Here is a 22,709-nt window from a genome sequence, read left to right on the forward strand (position 1 = left end):
GACAGACAGACAGAGAATATGCAGTGATCCTAAGAGAAGACATGGGACTCAACATGCTCCTTACACTCAGTGCCACGACAATTCTACCTCCCCTCCCCTCCCCTCAGGGCCTTGGTGAAGAAGGCTGGATTTGGGGGTGGGTGGGGTGGGGGGTTGTTGAGGCAAGCTTCCGGTGTGAATAGCAGTTAGCTAGCGCTAACCAGCCAGGCCGGGAGACAGGGGCAGCTCTGCCGTAACGCTGCAGCTGCAACGCATGCTGGCTTTCGTTCACGAACCCTCTGCGCCAGCCAAGCTCAGTTTGTTTTTGTTTGATTGTGTGTGAGTATCTAAGAGCGATCAAGGTATAAAAATTACTTCATATATCTGTGTCGCATTGGCACAAGGAGAGCGTTAAGACAGATAGAGAGACTTGGGATTCCCTTGTTGTTTTTCATTAACATTCCAGAGGAAGGTGTTGATGGACAGAGGCTGAGAGGGTCAGATAGCACACACACACACACACACACACACACACACACACACACACACACACACACACACACACACACACACACACACACACACACACACACACACACACACACACACACACACACACACACAAAATTCAAAGTGCTGGCCGTGGGAAATGAAATACAACACTCACACAATAACCCTGACACCCCCTTATCAATCGGGCCAATTGATTGTACTGACAGAGCCTTTTACCGCGCTCTGTCTTGTATTTGTTGGACTGCGACCATTAGCAGCCTGATCATTTGACATGTCCAAGTGCTCCTTTAGACCGAGGGGAGGACACATGAGTCGCAGAGAAGGATGTGGCTTGAGTTCATCTATCAACGGACCAATGAACAATAAACATGATCCCAGCTGGCCGACAATTCTCAATCTTTGTCAAACTCAAAAGCTCGGAGTAAGGGGAGACCTACAGCCACGGAGGGCCGTTACATGAAAAGACCTAGGAGCGTCATCTTTTACTCCCTTTGAATCTACCGCCAACGTGAATCGGGGGGGGGGGGGTATCGTCAAGGCTCATCGAGTTCATTTTATCAAATGTATGAGTTTTTGAATCAAAACGTTGAATTTGGCACTACAGATAACCGTATTCTCTCTGGCATAAATACACTTTCATGTTGCATTTTTTAGAGGAAACCAAGGCTAAAAATGAACCCAAAATTGTCCACTGACCAACATAGTTTGGTACAAGCCTATAGAGTTCAAAGCATTCATATCATGCAGAGGCAGTTACCCGTCCCATGGTTTTGGGAGGAAAAGGAGAGACCTTCCACAGACAAAAGGGCTGGGTGGGGGAGTGAGGGGTGGGGGCAGAGGGGTGAGGAAAGAGGGGGAGCTACAGAGGAACAGGAAGAAAAAGGGAAAATAATCCGCCCTGCCATGGCAGGAATTCCCCCGCGCAGTTTCCTGCAGGATCTCTGACCAGACGTGTGTGTGTGTGTGTGTGTGTGTGTGTGTGTGTGTGTGTGTGTGTGTGTGTGTGTGTGTGTGTGTGTGTGTGTTTCCTGCAGGCTTTTCTAAGTGGCCAGTGTGTGGAATCTTTTAGCCCCTGCTGTAGCTTGACTGCAGGGTCTAACATTAGGTATACATCTAAGCCCCAAAAAGCCTGCTCCCCCTACGTACACACACACCAATCCACATTCCAAGGTCAGAGGTCAGCTGGCTCAGAAGTGTGTGCGTGCGCGCCCGCGTGTGTGTGTGTGTGCGTGTGTGTGCGCGTGTGCGCGTGTGTGCGTGTGTGTGTGTGTGTGTGTGTGTGGGGGGGATGGGTCCTCCGGCTAATGCAAATCAGGCTTTTGTAGAAAAGGTCTGGGCATTTGAACTGAAACACATCCGCCATCATACCAAAGCTGGCAGTGACAGCCCAAAATGGCAAGTATGCTAGAGGACAAATAAAAAAAAATAAATAAATAAAAATAAAAATAAAAAAAAGTACAGATCCCGCTAACTTCTCTTTCTTTTCTCCATGGATGAACGGAAGTAAATTGTAATAATTTAAAGCCCGTTCCCTAAAAGAAAACAATCAACTGAGTGCAATAAAAACAGAAATGTTTAAAATTGTAAAAATCTATGACTGGTAAATCTATTACTACTCAGTAATTGAGAGGAAGACATTCATGTTTGATCTGCCTGGCTGAACAGGCAAAGAGAAATAAAAATAATACAATGCAAATTAAAAAGAATAACATTTTGAAATTAGAAAACAACAAACTCTCTCTCAAACCGCCCACACTGTAAAGGTTTACGACTACAACATGCCGAAACTGCACATCAGTCAGTTTGTCTGACTTCAGCTTCTCCGAATTTTAAACCTATGTAGTCTGTAGCATTTTCACAATTGTAGGGTTAATTCAAAAGCACGGAGTAGAGCAAATTGTGTTGAATTGGGCCACTCCTCTGCCATGGGTTTTAGAGACGCGACAGAAAAAGGCGTGGAACGGATGAGTCGACAGCTCCTGTAAAATCCAATTCTTTGCTGCCTGTGATTAGATGTTTTGCTAACTGCCGTGACTGATTCACTTGTTAATACACTATTCATTACAGGCGTGTCCGCAGGTGGTGTGCAGTCCCAGTGCAGTGTTGATACCTAGACCAAATTGAATTGCCTCTACATCTATACAATATAAGGTGCATTGTACATTACGCTTTTATTTTTCTGTATCGGCTAGTTCTTTGACATGCTGTCAACATTTGTTATGTTGCACATACCTACAAGATGGGAAGTCTGATCTCTAGAACATTTATTTAGTTATTGTTTAAGGGTCAGGGCTATCTTTTCATTTATCACGATAACAAGATGGCCTTCAACATTCGGGAAGGATTCAGTCTTCATAAGAACACAGCTGAACTAGTCTAATCATGAATCTAAATGCATTAAAAATTTGCATGACTTTCGGGATAATTCCGTCCAATACAAATGTTATCCAAGTTATGGAGCCATCGGATGAGCCATCTAGCTGGGTTTGATCTCGCTGTGTGAGTGTGTTAACAGTGAGGGCATATGGTTCTTGGGAAGTCACAGCCATGGGTGGGAGGCAGATACTGTTTTAACACCAAAATTAGCATTTATACCCAGGTTTTAATCTATTTTTCTATTTTTTTTTTAAACACGGGTAAACCTGCTAAAATGGTGATTGACACCTCTCCCATGGCCAAGGAGAAGTGCTGAGTCACGTTCGACATCACAAACACGCCGGAAAAGGGCCTTGTCATGGTTACAGTGTGGTTGGGAAAAAAGCAGTAGAACAGACAGCAACTTAAACAAACCACATAGAACCGTACAACTTGGAGCAAAAAAAAACAAAAAACAAAAAACTGCTCATCCCCCAGTGAGACTTGAGACTACAAAATAGCCGTCAAAAGTATCCGATCGTTCGTGAAAGACCTAACCTAACTCTGCCCAGCGGGGAGCTAAGGTTTTCCACTATGGTCCCCTCGGAGCAGTCCCCACACAGAAAACATTTCATGGTCCCCCATGTGGGAAAAAAGTCAGTAACATCTGATTCTGGATTCTAAATTGGATATGAAATGATCGTATGATGCACAGATATTCCTGTCTATTTATACACCAATGTCCGGAACTTCAACACACACCCCATCACGCAGGTAAAGGGATGATAATGAGCGTGTCAACACAGGTGTCCGGTTCACATCAGAGCCAATCGGAGATGGAGCCCATAAAAACCTGTGTCTATTGCAGGGTCATTTGACCGGGGACTGAAACCCGGGGTTTACCTTTCCCACTGATGATAAATGCCGGATGTTAGCGCGTGCTACAGGGTTTATGGCGCAATGGGAAAGGGAGAAGAAGTAAGATAGCCCCCAGAGAGAGGTCTGGGGGATGTCTTACCTTCTTGTCCTTGTCTGGGGCTCTATCACACACAGAGGAAGAGTCACAAACTTTTGAGACCTGCTACCACGAGCCCTGCTCCTTCGTTCAAAGATTAAGAGGAACTCAAGAGTTACTGGAGAAGAACAAAGAAGTAAGCAAAGAATGGATAAGATAAAAATAGGAACTTAAATAAGTCAACTGAAGGCAAGGATCTTAAGACATTCAGAAAAAGACAATGTCATAGGTACTAGAACCACTCAAACTTCAATCTCAAAATTTTTAAAATTATTTCAAGATTGAAAATATATAATATATGATTATGTAAACACAAAGTCATCAAATAAAAAAGGAGTTTCTTTGCACAAATGATAATATCGCTGGGCGATAAAAACGATCGATAATTATCACGATAACATCTTCAGATTAAAGAAAGAATCCAGGATTTTCGGTGTCTGACACAGTCCGAGAGAGCGCCTCGGTCCTCTCCAAATGGCTCCGCATATAATCGCAGAGCGCAGATTCGGGAAGACGACAATGACAATAACATTATATATTTAAATTTATAAAATATATATTTAGATATTATTATTTATTTATCTATTTTTTGGTTTACACATTTATTATATGTATTCAGTATTTAAGGTAAAGTGAGTGAGAATAAAGTGAAAATACACCTAATATATTATTTATCAATTTTTTTGGTTTACACATTTATTATATTTATTCAGTATTTAAAGTAAAGCGAGCAAGAATAAAGTGAGAATATGCCTAAAAGTGTAAATTGTGCAATATAATTATTATTATTATTATTAAATGTATATTGTGATAATTATCTACATTGATCAATATAAAAAAATATATATCGTCCAGCCCTAACATCTAATGTAATTATTTGACAAAGCAAGACCTGATAATGACAAATAAATGTCCCCCATTTCGATCTATAATGAAGAATGAAGACTAAAGATAGGGCAACCATTTAAAAAATGTTAATGTAAAAATATATTTATCCTATTTTTCTAACTCTTGCTGATACAAAGCAGGGCAGGTTCTGAAGAGGCACCTAGGGAGACTTTGAAGGGCCTCTATCGATCGGGACCTAGCCGGCTCGAGCACAACAAAAAAACTTTGCAGTCTGTTTCTATGGAGACACAGTCAGGAGGTTACCTACACTTGTAGGTCTGGGCCTGCAATCATTTGCTCTTCTCCAAAGTACTTCCACTGACCACTGACAGGGTATGTTGGTTGTTCATTCAGATCAAACCTGTGCTGTGTATTTACAATGAAGTAGGCTTGGGCAGATTGACAATTAAATCGGCTCCATCGATCAGCGATTGACATTAATGACAGATACATGTACACGATACATGTACTGCATGTAAAAACATGCAGTACATCAAGTTTTAAATGCCGGGAAAATTATGATAATTCGAAAATGCATTTATTATCTCACAAAACTGCCAACATTTTGGTTAAAGTTTTTGACAAACAGCACTTACACAGTAACTGTTAGATATAACGTCTATGGCCTTAACCAATGACAAATAGGAAACAAGGCATGGTGCCGATTACATATAGACTTTGTGCATCAGTTGGGTTATCCACACTGCTTGAAAATTGGAGGGAAATTACAACAGAGCACCCATGGACGGTCTGGCCAAAGATAAATTTGTTGCGCAGACTAAATTATGAGAATTCAGGCTTGGAATTAGATTTGGCTAGGAACCAGGTCCAGTCAAATACCATATGTCGCTAACATGGCGTAAACATCCATCAAGCAGTATCTTGTGAAAGCCACTCTGCTAACAACATTGCTTTCTTTGTCATTGATTACCTCTGATACATTCCTGTCATCCATTCAATCCCGGCTTAATGACATTATGCCCCACCGTCCAAAGCCATTCAAACAAGATCAATATACCAGCATGAGTCTTTCCATCTGCATTTGTTAACATTGCAAAATGTCATCAGTCTGCTGTGCATCTGTGTGTTTTATTGCTGCACAGCCTACCATCTCTCTCCAATCCCACCACGTTTCAAAAACACCTAATGGTTCAATCATGCCCCACCCTTTATATTTTCCACCATCCCCCAAGTGCTATTATGTGTGTGCATGCATGTGTGTATGTTGGGTGTTTGTCATGGGGGTGTGGATCAGCAAATCCAAAACACAACAGGGGGTCTCTGGAGCATGTGCGCATTAAAAACCATGGGCTGTGCATATCATTTTTTGTTTTTGTGTGTTTCCATGTGCATCTGTCTCTCTCCCTCTCATTCTTAATTTGTCTCTTACCTATATATAGAGCATGTGTTGTGGTGTGTGTGCCGTATGATACATGTGTGTGACGTTCTTTCTTAATTGCCCGGCTACACGGAAATGGGATGTCCAATTATTAGCTTTGCAAATTGTCATTGAAAGAGGGTTCACTCCTCATCTTCATGCCACATACAAAAGGAAGCCTCATCTCATCTGATGGAGATCAATGTCAGAATCGAGTCTCAGGACTGCTTGTCATACCATGCATTAAGTATGTATAAGCATAGACACCGAACCTGGCGCCAATGCTTTCAATGGCGAGGTGCGTGGCCTGCGATTTATGTCAACTCAAGAGACTCAAAGTTTAAATAGATTGAACTTTGACACTGTGCATGTTGACCTTTCGAAGAACTTCCAAACAGAATGCATTATTGCCAGGCAGCAAGACTCAACTTTTTCAGTCCTGATACCCATACCTGGGCTTTGGCCGATACAGAGTACCAATCCAAAACCAGTGTTCAATTAATTGGCTGTATTCTTCACTGTAAGGATGAGACTGGGAATCATTATTTTATGTGTAAGGCAACATCAGGATTGACTTAAACACTAATTTCCGAAATTTGTAAAACAAAATGTAACAAATAAATACCTATATAAATGTACTGAATTTTTATTTATGAATAAAAATATAAATATTAATATATCAGCAACTTCATAAATATATTCAAAATTAACAGGAATTACAAATCAATTGAAACCTAATAATGCAGCAACAAATTGGTCAGGAATTAAAATTCCAGCATAAATCAGTACAACTGCATCAAATGAGAACAAAATGTAAACATTAAATCACAATTAAGTCACAAACTAGTGCAAACAAACTTCATAAATTAAATCACAATTCACACAAGTAGCAGACAAGTAACTTGGTAAAAACAAAGCATTCAAAATAAACAGAGATCAAAATTCTCTGTAAACATCTAGCGCAACTAGGAATTTAAATTCCAATATAAAATATAGCAGCTGATGTGAGACTGACTCATATCAGTAAGAGAGCGACCTGTTGTTAGATAGACAGACAGGCAGCCCTAACCCTAACCCATACACAAACCAAATTACCTACAAAATACCAAAATAAAATAAAAACACAAGAAAGAGACAACGAAACAAGTGCATTATCCAGGGAAAAAGCAAGACACATTAAGAAAAACAGGAGCATTCATTATATAAAAGATCGTTCGACAGAGGTTTAAAAAAATCTGTCCAATTTAAGGGAGTCCTGAGGCTTATTCCACCTACGAGGAGCATATAGTAGAATGCAGTTTTTCCCAGTTCCGTATTGATTAATGGGATATCTAAGGTAATGCATTCTTGTGAACGACTATGGTATCCCATATTTCTAAAAGTGATGATCGATAAAATGTCAGCTAATTCAGGATGGCTTTGTTGTAAACCAAAAAAAGACAGTGTTGTACCCTTGGAGTGGCAAGTGAGGGCCACCCTACCTTCTCAGAGGTTACAATGAGGGGTTCTAAAACGGTCACCTGCAAATCTATGAGAACTGTGATACACAGCATCAAGAGGCTAGAGGGTATGGACAGCAGCATGCATGTAAATGACATCTGCATAGGCAAGCGCTGATAAAAATGTTGCCTGAACAATCTGCGACCCACTGCTAAAAGTGAAAAAACAAAAATTAATTTAAACTTAAGGTTCTTAGTCAGTTCCTCAACATGAGTTTGAAAAGATAATTTTTAATCTAATCAGATACCTAGAGGTACTTATAACATGGGACCTATTTAATTTGAGCTCCAGTTATTGTAGTTAATTAATATTTATTGTAGTATAGTTATTGTAGTTAAACTTGAAGTATTTTCATTTGGGATCTTGTGAAGAGCATTTTCATTAGTCTCTGGAGTTAGTAAAAGCTTAAGTTTAAGTTTTAAAGTTAAGTTTTGAATAGTCAGAAAATCTGACTTTAAATTAGACAATGCTTTATCAATAGAGGGCACTGATGAGTAAATAACTGTCATCGGCATAATAATGAATAGAGCCCTTTCTAACTAATGAGCCCAGGTCATTTATGTACAATGTGAACAGGATAGGACCTAGTATTGAGCCCTGTGGTACCCCTTTGTAACATCAAGGAAAGCAGATTGATGACCGTCCGCAGCTATTGCCTGAGTTCTGCCAGTACGATAACTGCGAAACCAGTTACATGCATTTGTGTCAAAACCAATTGAAGTCTATCCATAGGAGAGTATGATCCACTGTGTCAAATGCTTTAGACAAATCAATGAAAAGGGCAATACACTCCTCCTTATCCAGAGAAAGGATTAAATCATTTACTTCCTTATATTTTGTTGTCAAAGTGCAAGTATTGTCAACAAAGCGAATGTCTCTAAGTGCTCAAATAGCCTTTGAGCCAGACGTGGAGTTGTAGTAGTGGCCAAATTTTACATCACCAAAACAAGGTGCAGGCAGTGGGCCAGATATTATGCACTGCTTACCAGAATCCAGCAGTCTATCCAGGAGGCAGACATGGTCTTTCTTGAATTCCTCCGAGTACTTGTGGTGAATATCGTTGACACACACATGAACAACAACAGCAGACGCAGAGCTGTTCCCGCAGCTGAGGGGCAGAGGCAGTAATGTCCTTAACGAGAGCACCCGGGAAGCAAAATGTTTTCCCAGTGGAGACCGCTACATGAGACTGACGGGTGTGAGAGGACTGGCCGGCCCCGTGATGGGAGCACTCGGGGGACGCTCCACCGCAACAGGCAGAGAGTGAACCACGGAGGGAGCAGCAGTAAAAACCAGACTGGATGGGCATGACCGAGCGGGGGGGATATTGGCCCATCAAGATAGGCAACAGCAGAGGACCTCAGGCGCACAGAAGATGGTCCCTCCAGCGATTCCAAAGCTTGAAATTTATTCTCCAACTGAAGAGGCTTGGGCAGAGACACATGAGGGAAACGCTTACCCCATTGATGCTTGCCCTTGATCAAGGTCCATGGGTCTGGGTGGAACAAGCTCAGCTTTTGGGTTTGGCTCCAAGTCTGAGGTACAGTTCCTCAGTCAAAACTGGCAGGGCAACAGGTGGAATCCGCTCACCTCCCGTGGAAAGGAGGCCAGTCCATAGGAGAGTGGTATCAGATGCTAGGCAATCTTCCAGAATACTCCACACACCCAAGAAGGATATGGGCATTTGGCCTGGACAGAGGCAACAGTTGTAAAATCTAAAAAAAGTTGGTCTTTTTTCCTGAGTTCCTCCTGCAAATGGAAGATGTCCTCTTTTAGCGGCGACTGTGAGAATGAAAGCTGGCAAGTCCTACACGCAGCCATCGGACTTCTGCCTCCTCTCAAATCGCGGCCCTCTGCCTGCGGGTCTCCCCGCTCTTCGGTGCTCCCTGCTCAGTCTTCAGGCGCAGGCCAGGTCGCGGCTCCGGAGCCTGCTAGCATGCAGCTAATGCCATGGACACATTACACGACTTTCAAAGTTGTCAGATCGCTGTACTGTTCACACTACACAACTTTCTGTCTCTCCTTCTCGACTCCTCCCCTCCCCCTCACTCCATGTCTGCTCTCATTGGCTGTAGCCTGTCACACGACACGACCAGATGTTAAACCTGCTTGATATCTTGCCAGCGTCTCTAGTGCATGGGGATACAGAGGAATTTTGAGGCAGTGGCAGCAAGGCCAGGAAACTGTCTGTTGACTCCACAGTTAAGAAAATCTTAAAATATTAGGGCATTGTCCCCCGGAAAAAAATATTTAGTCCCTCCATGTGTTATGCCTAAACCTCCCTCTCCATGCGATCACCCCACCTCCATGTATTATGTGCAGAAAATAATCCTAACGAGTCGTGCCCAATTCCTCCCTGCCCCGTCCCCACACTGGTTTTAGCTGTTTTATTTGGAAGAACGGGGCACAGCAATCGTGGCGCACGGAGAGCCGTGTTGGCGTCTGTGTCCGAACAATTCACAGGTATAAAAAATATTTATGACTCCCCTTATTTATAATTCCCCATTGAAATGTTATCCCTGTGCATTTTGTAAGCTTCTATTTGTTTTATCTTGCTATTGTAATGCACAATGAATGAAAACAATAAAATAATAAATACATGAAAATAAACGAGCGCTAGAGTTGAAGAATCGGTCAAATGATGGGTTTCCGACTGATAACTTAACTCGTCGACTTTCAGGGGGCAGCCCTAGAAATCCTATATTATATATTTTATAATTTATTGTAATAGGTTTACAGTTTTACCTAACTTTATATTTTGGGTCAAGCAAAGTGGCAAGTGTGTATAGGGGTTCATCTTTCACGGTGCTGAATCGTCTGTTGACAGCTTGTTGGAGGGTTGTTTTCGTTGTTTTAATCCGAGACGATCCTCTTTTTCCATAGCAATGGGAGACTTGACTTTTCGGTCACAGATGGAATTACACCAGTGGTGGAGGAAGCGGCTGAGCTTACCTTCCTGGTTATCTCTTCAAATGGTGCTAGAACAATCATAGTTCTTCAGGAAGGCCCACTGGTTGGCTGTCTGTGTAATGGGCAGTTCATGGTTGGCAACATAAGCAGAAAGGGCTCGCTTCTGTTCCAGAAGACTATAAATAAAATAAGTTATATTCCACCTCGTCTTGTTGCAGGGGTTTAGGTGGCATTTGCATCTCGATCTGAATATCTTGTAGGCGTGAATATGCAAGTGGAGAATGTTTAAAATGCCCCGCAATCTGTCTAACACTTGCAATGCCATCACTCCCACTCCCCTTTAACAGTAGCCCCTCCTTGACTACGAGCTGCATTGTATGTGCAATGCAGCCTAAGTTGCCCACTCCCATGTTGCCCATGGATTTTTTTCCATGTTGCTAGCATAGTCCTGCATAATAACATGCATTTGTGTCAATTGAATATGCCACTGATCAAGCATTTCCTTTATGGCAGTCAAAATCGCATCACTTGGGTGTGATCCGTCAAAATTTTTTGCTTGTTCAAGTAGAGCGGTCTCAAGAAAAAAATTCCAGGATGGCAAACTGTGCTGTGGTTCCCAGTGTTGATCAGGGGCGGAAGGCCTCATTTTCAACAACTGTTAGGGGTTGCTCATCCAGAACCTTTTCTGCTATTTTTGTCGATTTCACATTATCACTGGAAAGTTTCTCGCATCTTTGCAATGCACCCGATAAAGTTAATTGCTTGTTCGAATAGTCCCCTTTTTTGGTTTGGCTGGTTTGTTCTTTGGCATGAAGCTTCTGGATGTGCTTGATTAAGTTGGTTGTGTTATATTTTGCAGTGCTACCGCCACCCCTTGAAACATTGGCTTTGCAGATATCCCGAGTAGCCGTAGAACTTGTTGGCGTGGCCTGCGTGAAATAGCGCCAAACTTCTGAGCCTTAGCATGCCGTTAACTCTGCTTCTAGCAAAATGTACGGGTCTACTGGCACACTGCTGATGACATAGTACATGCACGTCATCACCACGACGACTTGAATAGGTTGGCCCCATAATCGCCGATCCCCGATACAGCTATTTGGGTCAGTATCGGACAGACATCTGATATAAATATCGGAGCATCCCCATATTTCACACCAAAGGGAGACTGTTGACAGTATTCAGATTCAATCTGCCAGCTCACTAGTTTACGTAAACATCCTACTTCTCTCTCGTTATATGTGGGCTGGTTAAGGATTACTTTCCTTTAGACAAAATCATATGCTCTCTATTGAAACAAATGTTACACTTAATCTAGTCAGGTATTAGGGGGAAAATACTATATTGCCTTCTGAATTACTCTGTCTTAACCTACAGCACAAGTGATTTTAGGGTATGAATTTGCCCGACAGAAAAGATTCCAAATATACTTTTTGGTAGAAACACTTTTAGCTTGCGCCAAAACAAACCAATGTGATCAATATTCATAACAATTTTTGACACCAACAGGCTGTATCAACCATGCTGTGTGAGATTTATGACCAAACATAGAAAAAAGGCTGAAAGTGTAACCACAAAATTCCAAAAAGGAAGTGCCTGAAAATAACATTTGACAAAGCAATTATCTAAAGAGAGTGAAGTTGTACGAGAAATGACGAAACTCTATGTACAGACTAACCCTCTATTGGGGTGTAGGTGTGTGTGTGTGTGTGTGTGTGTGGGGGGGGGGCAGTGACAGACAAATGGGTGGACAGAGTAGTGAAAGATGGGAATATAAAAAGGTTGGCATGTTAACTTACAGATAGCAACTTTTCAGTCAACAGCCTTAAAAGCAAGAAGTATAATTCATATATTGTTTTGTGTCTATTACCCATTCATATTTTTAATTAGTTACATAAAGCCTTTCACTTAGTTCCAGGCTGAGGCCAAGGTCGTATTTTCTACACATAAAAGCAAGGAGAGAGGGAAACGGTAAGGAAAAGTGTGTTAGGGTTGCAGGTGGGAGACAGGATGTGGAGAAATGGAGATGGACAGAGGGAGCTGAAAGAGAGGAAGAGGGAGGAAGAAACAATGAGAGACAGGAACGCGGTAGCAGCAGACTGTGGGCATTGAAGTAAACAAAAGAACAAGCGTGAACAGGATCGTGAGAAAGAAGAAGAATGGGCAGGAAAGGGTAAGTAGAAACACAACTGAGGGAGGAAAAGACATAGGGAAAGAAAGAACAGCACTGAGGGGAGGTACGGAAAGAGGTTGGACACAAACACAGCAACAGACGATGGTTGTAGGAAGATTAAATTAACACCCTCATCCAAAAGGCGCGTGTATGAGCGTAGTAATAGTTCAAGGTGCCACCTGAAATTGTCACTGAGAGGTGAAACCACAAAGGCTGTCATTGAAAATGACTTTACTGCAAACCTCCTTCAAAACGACAGCATGCACACAGTATCATGGGGAACTCCACACCGAGGAGGTCCACGCAATGCACACAGCACCCAGAGGCCAAACTAAAAAGTTAAATTGAGTCTCCGGGAAAAGGTTATAGAAAATAGGTTACGCTGACAAAGGAAATGTAGAGAGACATGGGCCCTGTTTACACCTGGCATTATAATGAGTCTTGGGTGATCACATCACAAGTGGACAGCTCTCAGTAGGGATGGGTATCGTTAATATTTAAACGATACTATTACTCTTACCGATACAGCTCATCAAACGGTACTTAAACGGTACTCTTATTAGTTCTTTAAAAAATAATAATAATAATAATAAAAATAAAAAATAAAAATTGAGTGCAGAATGAACACTGCTTTATTTTATGCACATTACGCATGAAGAGGGGGTGGTCGGTTCGCAATCTGTGATTGCTGTGCCATTGTTACTCACTCAGAGCAGGGTCTCCTCGTGTGTGTGTGCGTGCGTGTGCGTGTGTGTGTGTTTGTGTTCCAGGCAGAGGGAGATGGCCCCGCCCCCATCGCACATATCTCCGGCGATGGAGCGGGAGTGAGAGAGGACAGCTCTCTCTACGGATAATGGTGAAAATGCTTCTTAAACGAAAATCTTAAAGCAGCATAATTTAACTTCTGGTATTTGGCGCCTCTACAGTTTCTAAGTGCGATTACCACTGTCTTAAAATTTGGTCCGGTGTCCGATATATAATTTATTTTACCGGACAAATTTGAAACTTATCGGTCACGTTTCTGTCTATGTTACACACGCAAATAAAATGCACACCACTGTCCCGTCTCATCTGCGCAGCCGGGGTGGTGGAGCGGCTACGTTTTGTATGAGCAATATTGCCGGACATTTTCCCCTGCAGGTTTATAATCAGAGGTTTTGTTTTTTATATCTTATAAATTTTACCAGGCAAAAAAACGGTAGTAACCGAGGTCAAACTTCAAGGAAGTGACATCGTGCCACAAACCGTGAAGTAAACTTGAACACCAAAGTTACATAGTGCACGAATAGGCGGGTATGAAAGAGGTGCAATTCTCCAGATTCCAAGTCAGTGTACCATCAAAATGATTTTTGAAGCTGTTATTTTAAGGTAAAAAGGTTACATAGTGTTGCCTTAATGTAATTGAAAACTACAAATGGGTTATAAAGCCAAAATAAATAGAAAATCTATTTTCTTAAGTTCTCCCATTACTGTTAACAGTACTGGTAACATCAGAGCTTATCGATTCTATTGTCTTTAATAATTTAGTCCCGGGGCCCGTTTAATACCAAGTCATGGTACCCAACCCTAGCTCTAAGTACAGATGTGAACGCACCCAAGACGCACTGAGATCACTCAGACCCAATTCGGAGATGGCCACATTCTTCTAGCAGCGTGTACGCGAATGTGTCCTGGGCCACATTGAAGGACAGCCTACTCAACTGACGTCCTCTGCGTAAGCATGTACAAATGGAGAAAATACATCTAAAATAAAAACACACTTTGTTTAATATGTTTTGTTTGGAGGCACGGGAACTGGAATGCGCAGACGACCGGAGATCGCTCTCTCTCCATCACGCAGTGATCCAACATGGAACCAAAGAGTCCCTTAGCTGTGTTCAAAATATTCGTTTCATGCGAGCAGGAAACTAACGAAAATAAATACACCTAAAATAAAAACACAGGAAAAGTGTGTTTAGAGAAGAAAAGCACTCCTCTCCAATTCTGAGTTATGTTCACGTTTTTTTAATTTTCCATACAAGAAAATCAGGAAACTAAATAAATCTGTTCAGCCTGAACCCTGTGCTGAATGCAGTACACACTGCAACCAAGATTTCAGCCTGTATTGTTTTGATTTTGCCCACGCGCCAAGGTCTTCGCATTTGGCCATTGCAAATGGAAATGATGTACGTGTTTATTTACATATAGAGCGGGTAAGTTAGATCCGATCACAAGCGGTTACTCAAGATGCATGTGAAGATGCGTTCTAATGCCGGGCGTGAACAAACAAGCTGTCCACTTGTGATCGGATCATCCAAGGCGCATGTTAATGCAAGGTGTAAACAGGGCCACATATGTGAAGTTCAGTAGACATTGAAAACAAGGTTAGGCAAAATAAAGAGAAGTGCAAGACTTGAGGGTCACGCTATTAATAATACAAGCTCAAATAAACCTGTAGCATTATCTGTTCATGTGTAGAGATTTGAGTAAATCTGTTCAAACTCGGTTGAAATTAGATAATTGTAACTCCTTATACAATCTGTTATTCGGTATATATTAACATTTGCATTGCATTTCTCCCAGTGGTATTTTGGAGTAAAACAGACTTACCAGTTTGCTGTGGTGGTACTTGCAGTATCCACAGTACTTCACGTTGTCTGCGTCCGACCCCTGTTCCTCGCACAGCAGCCCAGCAAACTGGGCACTGAGGTGTGGACAGCAAGGATTAGATATGGGTTTGACATGTGCAAACCTATTTAAAAGTTGCAATCCTGAAGAATCTTTGGTCCTACATGTGTCATAATAGCTTTGCATCACAACTGCATAGGGTCATCAATAAATATTCTACGAAGGAGCATCGCAACCTTTCTGTCTTGCCGACCGAAGTTTAATGCAAATTCTTAAAATCGATGCGCGAGAGCCCGAGTCAAGGAGTCGACCTTGCCGTGGAATGAAGGGTCCTCACCATGTCACGTGAAAGGCCTGCCGACAGCCATGCTTGTTACAAGTCATACAGGCCCCAGACGCTGCTTTACTCTCTCTGCCCTGGTCCTCGCAGATGTAGCACGTCTGCGCGCGCACACACACACACACACACACACACACACACACACACACACACACACACACACACACACACACACACACACACACACACACACACACACACACACACACACACACACACACACACACACACACACACACACAATTGAAAGAAGTGATGTGTCAAAGTGAGGGCTGGGCAGGATCTGATTTGATTCAATACGAACGATCACAATACGATTCTATACAGCTATACTGACGTATTACACATAAGGAGAAATGCTGCCAATTTTATATTATACTCAATATTGCCATTTACCAAATCAATACAGAAATTGAAACAGCAATGAATCATAAGTCTTTACATTTTTATAATCCAGCATTTCAAAATAGGATTTGTGTCAACAATATGTTTGACAAATCCTCTACAAGGATTTTGTTTCAGAAGTATTATTTAGACATGGAGGGCAGCAGTTCTGTTCTTGTCCAAATATACTGTATATTGCCTTTTTCCATTATAAATTACAAAATATGATGAGCTCAAATGTCAGAGTGAGGACGGTTTGATATTGATATTTACTCTTTACAGCCCAATACAAGTTTCACAATCTGGCTTTATTGGTAGAGTATGCTTAGTATGCTTGTTGTCAGTGACAATTTTGTACAGAACGTACAGCATTGGTTTAAAAAAAAAAAAAAAAAAAAAAAAAAAAAAAAAAGGAAATGTTGCTTGAGCCAGGATAAATAAACAAAAGCAGACAAAGTATGAGAGAGCACTATCTTGGATGGTATACATTAGACAGTTTAATTAAGCTCAGCCAGTTTAATTAAGTTGGTATTAAATATAAGCTTTTTCCATATAATGATTTGTCAATGTGTTAAGCTGACTCTTTAACATCAAGTTGACTTTTAAAAATAAAACTTTTGCACATTCACGAGGGCCCAGATTGTGTTCTTCAGGGTCCGTGTTTTACTTTCCAAATACGTCCGCTTTTTGAGTTTCTATTTCTCCTCACCTTATTGTAACGCTCATGCGGTACGGACTGTAATACGATGGGCTCCATTGTTGAGACATTGGCGAACTCCACCTCAGGTATGTAAAGAGCACATACCACATGGGCCCAGCCTGCAAAGACACACCACAGAGAACTATTAGTGTCACTCACAAAGGGGGGGGGGGGGGGGCATTACCTCACAACTAATAGTAGCACATGCAGAATGCATCGCCAAGAAGATGACCAAACCTACACATGCACACACTGAAATGAACACATAGAAATTTGGTAATTTGCACTCGGGAGCCTCAGCACAGTGCCGTTTGAAGCTGGGGTTTCAAAAGCTGGATGCTTGATCTGGTGCGCACACTACTGCCAGACCTGGCTGCAGCAAGAAGAGAAGGGGCCAGCACACAAAGATTAACATGGCGCAATAGTTGAAGTATTAAGGCCAGTCCCCGAAACATAATATGACAACCTATACATAACATTACATAACACAGCTAATACAATTATAATAGCTTGCAAGTCTCTTGAGGGAAATGGAAATATATGCAACCCGCAGACAATTTGATGGCTGGCTGGACGCCAATTCTCTACCACGCACTGCCTGAGCACACACCATGGCCATGTGATGGAAATTAAAAAACGACCGCTAACTGGTTAGCTAATTAGAACTCAAAATATTGTCAGTTTGCTCACCAATCTATCTTGTCAAGTTATCTAGCTAGCTCCTAGTAAGCTTGCTACACCTTAACTTATGATAACCTAAACATAGGGCAGGGCGATAGACAAAATCAAATATCACCATATTTTTGACCGATAAGTAATATGGATTTTAAGACCAAGCAGCTAAAGGCATTGATAAGGACAGCTTGAACAGTTAATTAAGTTCAGAAAATGACTTCACTGTAATGCAACCTTGAAGACAACATTGAATTATATTGTAATGTTACGATGACCAAAATCAGCACAAGCCTAAATGCTGACTGTTAAAGGTTGAAATTTTTCCAACCCAGGCCTTAGTAAAATATTGGTTCAGATGATTTAGAACCGTGTTGGAAAAATAGCAAAGCTATCCTTTAACCCTTGTGCCACACAGCCGATTTTTGTTTTATATGATTAATGTTGCTTAAATAAGGGAGAGGCAACAATAAAATGGTATTCTCTCATAGAGACTTTTTCTTAACAGTGAGTTTCTCTACCAATTTTTATATATTTATTTTAGTTAATACAGTGATTTTGTAACATTATTTGGAGATGGGACCGATCTGATCCAATATCGGTATGGGGTGCCGATATTGACGTCACTCATTCACTCATCGGTCATCGGACATCGGACTGATGTTGCCGATCCACGTGCGGATCCAAATTCAATTCCAAAGTCTGCCTCCTCGCGGATTCAACTCGGCAAATAATTTACCTGTAAAAGGCATTTCAAAGTGTGCGCGAACAGGAACTGACAGTTGGAGTTGGGCGGATTGAAGCAGCCATTCAGCTGTGTTGGTCCTCAAAATAAGACTTATTCATTGAGATGTATATAATATGTGCCGCCATGGAGCTACTGGGAGTTGTAATTCTATTCGTGCAGCGCCACAGTGAAACGAATCACCAGATGGGGATTTAAAACCACAGATACGTCCTTTGGCTTGCTGGTAACGTCCTGTTTAAAACCAAAATAATCCTACGTCAACGTCGCCGCCGTATTGGAACGGGCAGGACCGGCCTGTCACATACAAGTCAACGAAGAAGCGGTGTTTTTTCTGGATAAAAAGCACTAAGCTTTTACATTTCTCACTCGATTTCAAGTGCTTTTTAGATTCAACGGTTTATGATCTACCTGGAGTAGAATTTTTTTAATAAATAATAATAAATAAAAGTCCCTACTCCACGGCCGTTCCAATACAATCCAAAGGTCCAGGTTCTGATCCAGTTCTTGATCTTTTCAGTTTTCTTTTCAACTATTCACTTTGAAAACCTACACCTGTTTGTCTGTGAAGGTGAAATATGAAGTATGTGAAGCAAACTTAACACAAATTCTAATAAATTGCTTTGGGATAGATTTAAATGTAATCGATCATTATATATGTTTTGCTCTTTTAATAAGAAGTGCTGTGTGGTTTACTACAGCCTCATTTAACCTCACACTTAATACCAACAACAACAACAACAACAATAAGATAAATAAGAGCTCTGGTATCGGAATCAGTACCTGCACATATGTATCGGAACGAAAAAACAGTGTATCGGTGCATCTCTATTTGTCGCAGTGTTATGTGGTGAGAGTCAATGTCACATATGCCGTATTATTTCTATTTACACACACACACACACACACACACACACACACACACACACACACACACACACACACACACACACACACACACACACACACACACACACACACACACACACACACACACACACACACACACTTTTCTTTCCCCAAAGCTGAACCAAAATAAAACATAATTCCGACCACTAATGCAACGATTAATTGCTCAGCGCCCATTAACGACACAGAAATATAAATATAAACTTCCAACTGTCTGCCCCACTATCCGACTGAAGCTGAGCATGTCAATACACAACAAGGCTTGAAACAATTCTGGGGGACTGGGAGTCATATTTCTAGATGTTTACAGTGTTTTCAACATTTTGAATAGGTTGTTTGGACTGACCGTTTACACACTTAAAGCTAAATAACTAGTAGCCCTAACACACACATGCAGAGATTCACACAGCTGCCTGTCAGTGAAGACAGGGGCAAATGGGAGCAGTAGAATGATGGTTGGGGAGGGGGCATCATAGAGCTGACAAGGATTTTATGAGGAGCCGAAGGAGGTGAACGGGAGGTCAAACGGAGGTGGGAGCCTCCTGCCACGCCGGAGGTGTCTGTTTTTCCCCATGGCGGAAACAAAAACAGGCTTAAACTTACAGTTGAACCCCTGACCTGCCTTTGACCTGATGAGTGGGACAGGGGGAGCCAGGGCAGAGGGCGGGACAGAGGGGAGGGAGAGGGTGTGAAATGGGGGCATGTTGTTGTTTTGAAGTCCCTGCAAGAATCTGGAAGAGGCCTATAAAACAGGTCTATAAAAGTGGCACGGCCTTCACTGCACAACGCAGCCACTAGCACTTCTCACCCCAAAAGTCACTAACAAAGCTTCCCTTATTCAGAGGAGGAACTGGGGCGACTGACAGGCCAGACTTTGCTTAAACTCAAGGTCTCAACCGCTGTCGCTTCATCTGCAACGCAACTTCTGATTACGAATCACAGATAGAGACAGCTTTTTAGACTTCCATGTTAATCAACACTGAGACGAGCACACCAGCAATTACTGTCATTTCAGTTTTTGTTTCAATTCTGTTTGTTTGTTTTTGTGAACACAGAGAGCAACGGAAGTATAAACTATGCAACAATTAAAGTAATTAAACTAATCAAAAAGTGTGAGCATGTTAGACACATTGATGTGTGCACACAGGATTATTTAAAGGGCTAAAGAAAGCACTCGTGTCTAATGGACATCAACAAGCTAGGATGAGGCGGCTTTGGTACAATAGAGAAGGAATATTTTATACACATGCTAATATGCAACAGTCTGTGTGGAGCCGACGTCACTGCTGTTCCACCTGAAATAACAGAAACTATCTCACAGATAAGCCTGAGAGGAGGAGGAGGAGAGAAGAAGTAGTGAGAGCAAAGGAAAGAGAAAGGGAGAGAAGGAGAGCGGGGTCATGGAAAGGGTAAAATAAAAGAGAAAGTAGTAAAACTGTGTGTGTTAGTGTTGCCCTGATGCCTCCCTGCAGGCCTGGACACAATCCCACAGCTGTGCCTCTCACTGACTGACCTAAACACACACACACACACACACACACACACACACACACACACACACACACACACACACACACACACACACACACACACAGAGAGAGAGAGAGAATATTTACAGTCTCCACCAAGATGACCTCCCAATGAACCCAGAGAGAAGACTCCTCACAGGCCACGCACTATACCCAGCCTGGTCCGCCCCCTCATAAACACACACACATGCGCACACATACACACATAAAACTTGAATTGGCATGGATAGCCGAGCTGCAACCAACACACACACACACGCACACGCACACGCACACGCACACGCACACGCACACACGCAACAGCGACATAACTCTCCCAGCATGCTTTCACCCCTTAAAGCTGTCTCTGACACAAGATTAATAACTAAAGTACACAAGATGCTGTTTGTGTGTGTGTGTGTGTGTGTGTGTGTGTGTGTGTGTGTGTGTGTGTGTGTGTATGTGTGTGTGTGAGAGAGAGATTCTACCTCCGTTGTCGGTCCTTTTGAGGGCTCCATCTTTGTGGGGACACAGCTCACACCTCTGCAGGCAGAAAGAAGAAAAAAAAAAAAATAGCAGAATATTAAAAAAAATAAAAAAATAAAAAAAGTAGGTAAACAAAACAAAGAATGTGTGGCATCTTGCCAGCCGATGAAAAAGTAACTGGAGCAAATAGTTGGGTGTCAGAGGTTACCGGGCCATGTGGGGTGAGAGGTGTGTGCAGAGATTGCAGCGCTGTACTAACTTTGACACAAAACCACAAACTCGCTTGTAAAGCACAGCCGTTATTTGCCACGTGAGCGTAGATCTTTCTGTGGGTGTGTGTGTGTGTGTGTGTGTGTGTGTGTGCGTGTGTATGTGTGTGTGTGTGCGTGCGTGCGTGTGTATGTCTCTCGCACTCTCATGGGAATTATCCGTGCTATACTCTTAATCCTAACAGGACTGGGACCGGTCCGCGCCACCCTGAACCGTTTAACCACAAACGGGCTGACAAGCGCACACACCCAAGTGTCAAGTGTCCGTACGTCTAATCTACACCCGACCAGTTAGAAGTGTCAACGCCATTCTGCAACGGCAGAGAGGTTCTGACGGTCGGGCTCGAACAGTCTCCATGTGTATTCATTATCCCCCGTTTCCCGCCAGTTTTTCTAGCTGCCAAAACAAACAGAGTGACCTCGCTAATTAAGTACGGCGAGACCTTCAGAGGTGCTTCAATGTTCCTACCTCAAAACACATGTTCGTTTCAGAAAACCCGTCATAAATTCTACTTCTAAAATGTGGGTTTTCCTTGTTGTTCCCATGTCCGCGTTTTTCACAGTCTTGCAAATAACAAAATCAACAGATTGTTTCGCTGCGCATAGACTTGATAGCATTGTTGCCCATTGTGTCAATCGATTGATCTAGGTTGATTGACCCCCGAACCTAAAGTCGCTCAATAAACACAAAAGATCATTCAAATGATTTCATTGGTGCAATAGCCAGTCAATCAGTGTGATCAGTTATTTCTAATAAATTATAATGTATTGATAAGGAGCTAATTGAGACAACAAAGAATGAAAATGTAGGCCAGCCTGAGACAAACAGAGGTGATCACCCTACTGTATGTCACATGGTGGAGATGGTGATATATTTGGAGCTATCCTAAGAAGGGCAACACCACTCTATCCCATCCTGTCTGTCTGCTGTTTATTTTTAACAGTCTTACAAACAAAGCCCAGGCAAGCATGCCAAGGCAACCTTCTTTCACTTCTGCAAATGCAGTACAGACAGTTTGGCTGACAATATTCTGTCTTTATATTTGTGGAAGTTGAAAAAAAGAAGGAACAATTACATTATAGTACATAAAAATGTCAGTCTCTACTGAGAATTACCCTTCATGGTTAATATATAGTAGCGAGCATGGAATTATACAAATAATACTGGTATTGAAGAACAATAAAGCTGGAAAATGGAAAGCACCACCACAAGTGAGTGTAATAACCTTTTAATAATGTGATCGAAGTTGTCGATTTTTATATTTTCCATAATGTAATGGCCTATTTGAACAATACTTAATTTATTGTGATTATTAGTTGCGCCATTTTGAGTAATTTCTTTGTAAAAGCTTTTGTTGATTGAGGTTATTAGTCCTGTCAT

General features: G+C 41.9%; 1 protein-coding gene across 3 annotated transcripts in view; it reads right to left on the reverse strand.

Moving 5' to 3' along the window:
* mllt10 (MLLT10 histone lysine methyltransferase DOT1L cofactor) overlaps positions 1-22,709 on the reverse strand; it is a 53,507-nt gene that overhangs the window by 24,236 nt on the left and 6,562 nt on the right. For all 3 annotated transcript variants that reach the window (XM_080020505.1, XM_080020504.1, XM_080020506.1), the window contains exons 3-6: positions 21,062-21,116; positions 16,749-16,858; positions 15,653-15,756; positions 15,298-15,391 (exon numbers count right to left, since the gene is read on the reverse strand). In XM_080020505.1, coding sequence (XP_079876631.1) covers positions 15,298-15,391; positions 15,653-15,756; positions 16,749-16,858; positions 21,062-21,116 — 363 coding nt within the window. The remainder of the gene's footprint in view (positions 1-15,297; positions 15,392-15,652; positions 15,757-16,748; positions 16,859-21,061; positions 21,117-22,709) is intronic.

The sequence above is a fragment of the Zeus faber genome, assembly GCF_960531495.2.
Source record: "Zeus faber genome assembly, chromosome: 19".
NCBI lineage: Eukaryota > Metazoa > Chordata > Actinopteri > Zeiformes > Zeidae > Zeus > Zeus faber.